The sequence below is a fragment of the Capronia epimyces genome (genome assembly GCF_000585565.1).
Source record: "Capronia epimyces CBS 606.96 chromosome Unknown aczIQ-supercont1.12, whole genome shotgun sequence".
Classification (NCBI taxonomy): Eukaryota; Fungi; Ascomycota; class Eurotiomycetes; order Chaetothyriales; family Herpotrichiellaceae; genus Capronia; species Capronia epimyces.
Window position 1 is genome coordinate 159149 of NW_006912915.1, and position 8203 is coordinate 167351.

General features: G+C 51.6%; 3 protein-coding genes across 3 annotated transcripts; 1 reads left to right on the top strand and 2 right to left on the bottom strand.

Moving 5' to 3' along the window:
• Window positions 1-141: 141 nt before the first annotated feature.
• Window positions 142-3885, top strand: A1O3_10527 (uncharacterized protein; the record flags this gene model as incomplete). Its single annotated transcript, XM_007740617.1, has 1 exon — window positions 142-3885. One exon carries the CDS (start codon window positions 142-144, stop codon window positions 3883-3885), a length of 3744 nt encoding a protein of 1247 aa, XP_007738807.1.
• A 772-nt stretch (window positions 3886-4657) lies between these two features.
• On the bottom strand, window positions 4658-5526 carry A1O3_10528 (peptidylprolyl isomerase; the record flags this gene model as incomplete). Its single annotated transcript, XM_007740618.1, has 4 exons — window positions 4658-4850; window positions 4955-5061; window positions 5119-5288; window positions 5430-5526. The coding sequence occupies 4 exons, from the start codon at window positions 5524-5526 to the stop codon at window positions 4658-4660; spliced, it is 567 nt and encodes a 188-aa protein (XP_007738808.1).
• Window positions 5527-7731: 2205 nt separating this feature from the next.
• A1O3_10529 (uncharacterized protein) lies at window positions 7732-8117 on the bottom strand (the record flags this gene model as incomplete). The annotated part of the gene is made up of 1 exon (XM_007740619.1): window positions 7732-8117. The coding sequence occupies exon 1, from the start codon at window positions 8002-8004 to the stop codon at window positions 7732-7734; it is 273 nt and encodes a 90-aa protein (XP_007738809.1). The 5' UTR covers window positions 8005-8117.
• Window positions 8118-8203: the final 86 nt, after the last annotated feature.

Consider the following 8203-nt stretch of genomic DNA (forward strand, 5'->3'; position numbering starts at 1 on the left):
TCACTCCTCCCCAGCAGTTCAGATCAATCCGGCATTACTAACTTCTGTGAGTTCGAGCCCCCTGCAGGCTATTGTCGCCTTGATTCTCCCTCTTTGTGCCCCGACATAAGTCCTTCATCCCCTCCCGGGCCACTTGCTGCCATGTCCGAAACGCCAATGCACAGACGGTCCAAGAGCTCTCGAGTGCTGAACCTGTTGCGCAGTGACACTCTTCCGCGAGACACTGGCTCCGATACCGAATCGCCTGTGAACGCCGCCAACTCCACCGGGCCATTCTCTACCACGGCATCTCCAGTCCAAGCGGCGCCATCAGACGCCCCTCGTATTGCACCTCTGACTCCCTCGATTACGAGGACATCTCAGATGACGATGGACCCCGGCAGCGAACTCTCGTCGAGTCCAGATCTGGCCCACAAGGTTCCCTCGGGCTTGTCTCCAGGCCATAGCAGCTCCATAGAAGATTCGGTGCGAACGTTCCGCGTATTCGAAGTTCTACGAAGTAAAGATGCCTCCGCCATCTCGAAGGCCATCACCGAGTCCATACCTTCCCCGAGCAACCCCCAACCGATACCAGGAACCACAATACTGCATTTGTCGGTACAGTGCGCCGAGCCTTATGTGGTGGAACAAGTAGTAAGAGAAGGAAAGGGCCTAGATATCAACGCTCAGGACAGGGAAGGAAATACGGCCCTACATTTGGCCGCGCAATTGGGACGGGCGCCTGTTGTGAAAGACCTGCTTGACCAACCCGGTATCAACGATTCATTACCCAACAGGCAAGGGAAGCTGCCAATAGATCTGGCTCGGACTCCAGAGATATTTCAACAACTCCAGCTTGCCCGGTCAATTTTCCTGGATGATAAAATCAAAGAAATGCACGCTGCGCTGGCGCAGGGTGATTATAAACACCTGGAAGCTCTCCTGGTGGAGCCTCGTGTCGAAGGCACCCTTGATGTCAACGCCCTGGAGCTTCCAACCGACCTTCTGACGGTCCAGACCGGAGGAACACTTCTGCATGAGGCGGCCCGCAAGCGCGACCTCCAACTGGCACAAATCCTTCTCCTACACGGCGCAGATCCGTTCAGGAGAGATCGCAAAGGTAAACTCCCACAGGACGTCACGAAAGACGACAGAACCAGGGCAATTTTAAAGAAGTCGCCTGCTGCGGCAGCTGCCCAAAGAGGGATTCAAGAGAAGGCGATTCTCGGGAATCATCCCTCACAGTTCAGGTCCTCCGCCGGTGCCAATGATACCACCAAAGATGCGCGCGAAATGAAGGGATACCTCAAGAAGTGGACAAACTATACAAGTGGCTACAAGTTGCGCTGGTTCGTCCTTGAAGAAGGGGTCCTGAGCTATTACAAGCACCAGGACGATGCCGGTTCTGCTTGCCGCGGGGCCATCAACATGCGCATTGCGCGACTGCACATGGACGCGCAAGACAAAACAAGATTCGAGATTCACGGAAAATCCTCTGTCAAGTACCATTTGAAAGCCAATCACGTTGTTGAAGCCAAGAGATGGTTCTGGGCGCTCAACAATGCCATTCAATACGCAAAGGATGAGGCCCGAGAAGAGGAAAAGAGACGGAACCTGGATGCCGACACTTTACGCCACGTCAGGGTCGAGTCGTCTGACCAACTCAGTGTGGCAGTGGCGAGCAGCCGATCGAAACAGCCTGCTTCATCGCTAGGAGTCGCAGGAGGGTCATCTAGAGTGACTCTACGCACTGACGTAGATGGTGGTTCAATGTACGATTCGAACGATCCAAGTATTGTTGGCGATGACCTCCAACGTATGCCTACTAATGCTGCAACTGCGACCATTGATGCGGACGAGGATGGCGATGGCGATGATGCCAGCAGTCATGAATTTCACCAGCCAGGAAGCAAAGATGCTTTGAATATAACTGCACAGTCAGCCAAGCTGCAACTTGACCTTCTGTCTCGAGTCTCCGAGGCTCTGATGGCTCGCCAGTCATCTCATCCCGACACGACCTTGTCTGACGAAGATGTTTCGCAGGCACTTGCCACCTACCAGACTGCCGTCAGTAGTTTGAATGGATTGGTGACAGATCTGTTGAAAATATCTCGGGATCGCGATGCTTACTGGCAGTATCGTCTGGAGAGAGATGCCGATGCTCGCAGAATGTGGGAAGAGAGTATGGCCAAGATCGCATTTGAGCATGAGGATCTGAAGCGATCAATCGCTGAGTCAGAAGAGAAGCGCAAGCGAACGAAGCGGGCGCTGAAGGAGGCCCTCGAAGGCCAGTCTAGGCCAGTCACCCGACCAGGCTCCGTGGTTCCCCATGAGTCGACAGATCACGTTCAGTTTGCGGAGGCTGTTGAGGACCAGTCGGCCTTCCGACCAGAAGGCCAACCTACAGTGAGAGACCGATCGCGAAGGAAGTCATTCTCTCGAGAGGGCAACAGAAGAAAGTCCCTCATTGCGCAATTCACAGACCTCTCAGACTCGGAATCAGGCGATGACGAGGAGTTCTTTGATGCTATTGATGCCGGAATCGTTGAAGTTGTTGAGCCTCCCCTGCTAAGTCCTCCGCCCGTCCAAGTCCCGCTGGGTAAACCAGAACAGGAACAGGAGCCGTTCTCAAAGTTAGATGAACGGGAATGCAAGCAGATGGAGATCATCCCATCCTACGCCGGTTACGAAGATGGTGTGCGCGAGAAGCTGAAGATGGATGCAGACGACCGTCCCAAGATCTCGCTTTGGAGCATTCTCAAATCGATGATTGGTAAAGATATGACGAAGATGACTTTGCCGGTGTCCTTCAACGAACCAACGTCTCTTCTGCAACGTGTCGCCGAAGATATGGAATATGCCGATCTCCTGGATATCGCGGCCGATCGCCCGGACTCGACCGAGCGACTCGTGTATGTTGCCGCCTTTGCCGCCTCAGAATACGCCAGCACCATCGGTCGTGTCGCGAAACCATTCAACCCGCTACTAGGCGAGACTTACGAGTACGTCCGACCTGACAAAGGATACCGATTCTTCATCGAGCAAGTAAGCCATCACCCTCCCGTTGGCGCCGCCCACGCCGAATCTGCTCGGTGGGACTACTGGGGAGAATCCGCGGTGAGGTCGAAGTTCTACGGCAGATCATTCGATATCAACCCGTTGGGTACATGGTTCCTTCGCCTACGGCCCTCGAACGGTGGCCCCCCAGAGCTGTACACCTGGAAGAAGGTTACCAGTTCCGTCGTTGGTATCATTACGGGGAGCCCGACGGTGGACAACTACGGGTCAATGGAGATCAAGAATTGGAACACCGGAGAGGTTTGCGTGCTGGAGTTCAAACAACGAGGATGGAAAGCCAGCTCGGCATACCAGGTCTTCGGCAAGGTTGTGGGAGTCGACGGCATGACCAAGTGGAGTATCGGCGGTCGATGGAACGACAAGATCTACGCCCGCATCACCGAAGGCTATGAGGACGAAGCTGTGGGCGAAGCCAAGACCAATCAAGCAAGGCTGGGATGTCAAACTGGCCATCAGGCCTTCTTGGTCTGGGAAGCCCATCCTCGACCACAGGGTATCCCATTCAATCTCACACCCTTCGTCGTAACGCTCAACGCTCTCCCGGACAGCTTGCGACCGCACATACCGCCCACCGATACCCGACTGCGACCGGACCAGCGCGCCATGGAGGATGGAGAGTATGACTTCGCCGCGACCGAGAAGAACCGGGTCGAAGAAAAGCAGCGCGCAACTCGACGGAAGCGTGAGGCCGCCGGCGAAGACTGGAAGCCTAAGTGGTTCCACAAGGCAACCCATCCTGTCACGGGCGAACCATACTGGGAATACAACGGGCAATATTGGAAAAAACGGTTAGAGAAGGATTGGAGTGTTTGCGACGACATCTTCTGAGCGGGAACAGGGGACGGTCGATCGACCTACCACTAGTGGGCTCGGCCAGGCTGAGGGGGCTAACTCGGTGGACCTAGCAACAAATGGGGAGCGTTGGAAATGAGAATGTCAGTCAATGCAAAGACACCAGCCAAAATAAATATAAGGAGGCTACGATCACGTCGGTTACTTGTTTCTGGCTCAACCCTCTCTATCGCAGATGTTGAACCGGGTCTGCATGCCTTTTAAACTGTTCACAATTGGCAGATTCACTGTTGCGAATACATGTCTGACGTACACATTTCTGTAATGACGGGTTTGTTGTTGGGATCAATTGAGCCAGGCTGCGATTGGTAGGGGCCAACCCCGTGAGAAGGAGGACTCGTCGGGCACCGAGCATGCACTTCCTGCTATGTATGGGGAGAGAGGAAACGCGCCTCTCCTTACCCTATGTATAGCAGCACAGGGTATGGCGAGGACAAAAGAACAAAATAAACCGCGAGTAGTCAGTAGTCCACGAGGGGGTTTGTCAACAAATTAATTAAAACCTGTTTGCGTTCAGCAGGGTCGGCTCTTTTTGGGAGAGTATCAACTTTTTTCATTGACCTATGACTTGTGTCTTTCTAGCCATGCCCGCCAATATTGCCCATATTGCCCTCGTCAGCAGCATACGGCGTTTTAAATGCATGGTTGTTGTATTCGTTCACACAGTTTGCTCTGCCAACCGCAGGCTCTCGCTGGGGACCGTCCTCCGCGTCACGATATGCTTTCGTTACCGCAACCGACAAGCCCTTTATTTGGGATCGGCACCGCTATCGACAATGGTGGGCTTAAAGTTCAGCTTGACTTGACCAGTGCCTGAACCAGTCGACTCAAGCTCCTTGACGATCTTCAAGCTCTCGGCGTCGGCGACCTCACCGAAGACAACATGCTTGCCATCCAACCAGGAAGTGACGACGGTGGTGATGAAGAACTGGGAACCGTTGCTGCACATGGACAACAAGATTAGCCGATTTATCCTCCAAAGGGCATGTACCGTGGTAGTGGGTGCTGCAAAATCTGGCTCGCGGTTGACGTTGGGCCCACTTACGTGTTTGGACCAGCATTGGCCATAGACAACAGTCCGTCCTTGTTGTGTTGCAACTTGAAGTTCTCGTCCGCGAATTTCTCGCCATAGATGGACTTGCCGCCGGTACCCTGAGCCACTCATGTCAGTGTATATACTCTTTTTCACGTCCCTGGAGGAGTACTGACATTGCCCCGAGTGAAGTCGCCACCCTGCAACATAAATTGAGGAATGATTCGGTGGAATTTGCTGCCCTTGTAGCCGAACCCCTTCTCGCCGGTGCAGAGAGCGCGGAAGTTCTCGGCAGTTCGTGGGACTACTTCATCGAAGAGGTTGAAGTTGATCCGTCCTCGCTTGGCTGCGGTAGAATAAACAAGTCAGTAACCGAGTGTGAAGGAGAGTTGCAGGCCACGAGAGTCAAGCTAAAGGATCTGCCATGCTTCCATCACAAGAAGTGGGCTTGATTCAGGTGAGAGGGAAGGTGAGGGACGCAACTTACGAGGAGGGACCTCGCCTCCCGAGCGCTGTGCATCGGTGCGGGCTCTGTCCAGAGCAGCGTCGGTGTACTCGACGTCGAACCAGGCTTTGATGGTCATGTTGGCGGACGATGCAGAGAAATGACGAACGATCCCGGGAGCAGCTGTACGGCGAGGAGAAAGAATGTTCGAGGGCCGAAGGAAAAATGAGGGAGAAGTTGGAGGGGTCGTCCGTTTGAGCAGTTTCAGCATGATGAAAGGTGGGGGTGGGCGTGCGGGTTCACGTGACTACTTCTCCCTATTGTGATGGTTCCTGTTTGGTCCAGCTTCAGTCAGCTCATACTCCGTGCATCGTCGCGCCTCTCGTAGGCCTGATTTTGATCCTGGTTCGAATCTTCCTACCGAAGGATGGTCTTTCGACAAGTGGTGTTTGGTCTGCTGACGCGCAGGAATGCCGTTGATGCTGAGCTAGATAGATTTCAATGACGTCTCCTCCAATGCTTAGACAAGCAAGGCGAAGAGCTATTCGTGGGCGAGGTGGTAGGCAAGAAAACGGACCGGAAACCCAGAGGAAGGCTAGGTGGATAGTGAAAATACAACAAGAAGCACAACCGATACCAACGTCGTGAAAGTGGTTGGTTGTCCAGCTGGAGATGGAGAAGTACAAAATTTATCCTCATGCCTAGGTTAAAAGGGGCGATCACATGACCTGTGCTAAAAGTACTATTATGTCAAGTCCCTTCTTTAGCGACACCCGATTCCACTGGTACATTCAGGATGGCTGCAATTGCGCTCTGTGGCATTACTGTCGGCTTGATGGTACCCACGTAGTTCACTTGAGTTCTTAACGGTGCAGCGGACAGCGTCATTGACTTGTGCTATGAGGCTGAGGCCGAAAAGGAGACAGTCTAAGATGACTAATCACTGTACTCTGTACGGAGTATAGATACTTCAATACGACAGCCGCCCTCTCCAGGGCGTCGGCGTGCTTGCACGACGGCGATATTAGAGGGTGCTTAAGGGAATTAAGCCTCTTATACTAAGCGTATTATAACGCCTTTACGCGAACGCTCTAAGAGATAAGTATAGATAGTTCTTCTATCGTTATAATGCCTATTACTGTAATTTTACGGCTTAGAAGGAGCGATAGCTACGCTAGACGGAAATAAAATAGTTATAATCGATAAAATCTATTTTAGCGACCTATCTACCTCGTCGTCGGCTCTTTATTTCTAGGTATTATCTTTACTAGTTATACCAGTATTAATATATCGACCTTAACCTCCGAGTACTTACTACTTAGGAGCTAAGGTCGACGTATCCTCGCGGTATAGGGGTTTATCTCTAAATTACGGTGTAATAATCTCTAGTTTAAGACGCTAGCGGCGGGATCGGATAGATTATCTTCTAAAATAGGCCCTTACGCCCCGGAGGTGGCCGATAGAAGGGATACCTATAAATTACCTATCCGCCTATTACTATAATAAATAAAGAACAAGCTATCTACTAGACTCCTCGTACGTCTCTAATATCTATAACTTCTACTTTATTTACTACGATACTAGGTCCTCGTTAGTTCTCTATCAATACTCCTAAGACCGTTAGATACTCCGGCTTACCGGATAGTAATAAGTACTTAGGGAGTTTCCGGAGAACAAGAAGCTTGCACCTATCAGGCGCCATCAAGAATTTATCTCCCTCCCGACCCTCTCTATCTAGACTGGACGGCTGGTTCTTAGACGTTATAGATAAAGAAAGCCGTATCGTAGTAAAGAAGGTACGGAAGGAGAAGAAGAAAATAAAGAGAAGGGCGGTTTCGGCGGAATCTTCGTCCCGATAGTTATGATCCCCCTTATCTAATATACCGCTTATAACGATAGAAAGACCCTCGAAGGTAGAGATAAGTAAGGCTATGGCGGAAGTCCCGGCGATTACTACTAGTTATAATTTCATTAAAACCGCTAGAGTTATAGTCGAATAAGAGCTTATAGTTATAGTCTCCCTATTAAAGAAGAAGGATACTAGGGAGCGTAAGCCTAAGAAGAGTAAGCTCTCGTAGCCCTCTTCGTCTTCTAGCCCTATAGATATCGATAGTCTAGCGAAGTCCTTAGAGACTTCGTTAGTATTAAGGAATAGTATTAGCTCTCTCTCTCTCGTCTTACTAAAGCCTAAGCGCGTTAAGCCTAAGGCGATCCTAATAAAAAGGAAGAAGAAGAGCGTTATAGATCTACTATTATTTATTATTATTATTAATTCCTTTTAACGTCCAGTAATCACCCTTCGCGGGCCTATGAAGACGGTTCTCTCTTCCCTATCCCTCCTTGCTTACTCCCGCTCTTGTTCGCTCTCTCCCTCCCTCTCCATCTCTTCCTCTTCGTCCCTTGTTGCTATCTCTCCTTCGTCGCCCTCCTCCCCCACCTCTCTGTAGTTCCTGTACTGTGCCAGCAGGTCTGTGGCCAGGACTAGGCGGGCCGCCTCAAGGCACCCTTGTCTTGTGCTGAGTATCGCGGCTAGGGAGTCCCCGGCGTTGTTCCTAATGACTCTTGCTCGTAGCTCGTTCCACCGCCGGCATTTCAGTATAACGTGTTCCACCGTCATCTCCTCTCCGCTCTCACACTGTAAACAGAGAGGGCTGTCGACCCCGGGCACTCTTCTCTTGTAGAGGAAAGCATTGAAGCCGATTTGTCCTGTCCTGAGTTGGACGATCAGCGCTGATAGGTGTTTCCGTAGTCCACGATGGACTTTGCATGTTTTCCTGTTCAGCTTTGGTTGGAGTGATCGACTGTGGGCACCTTTT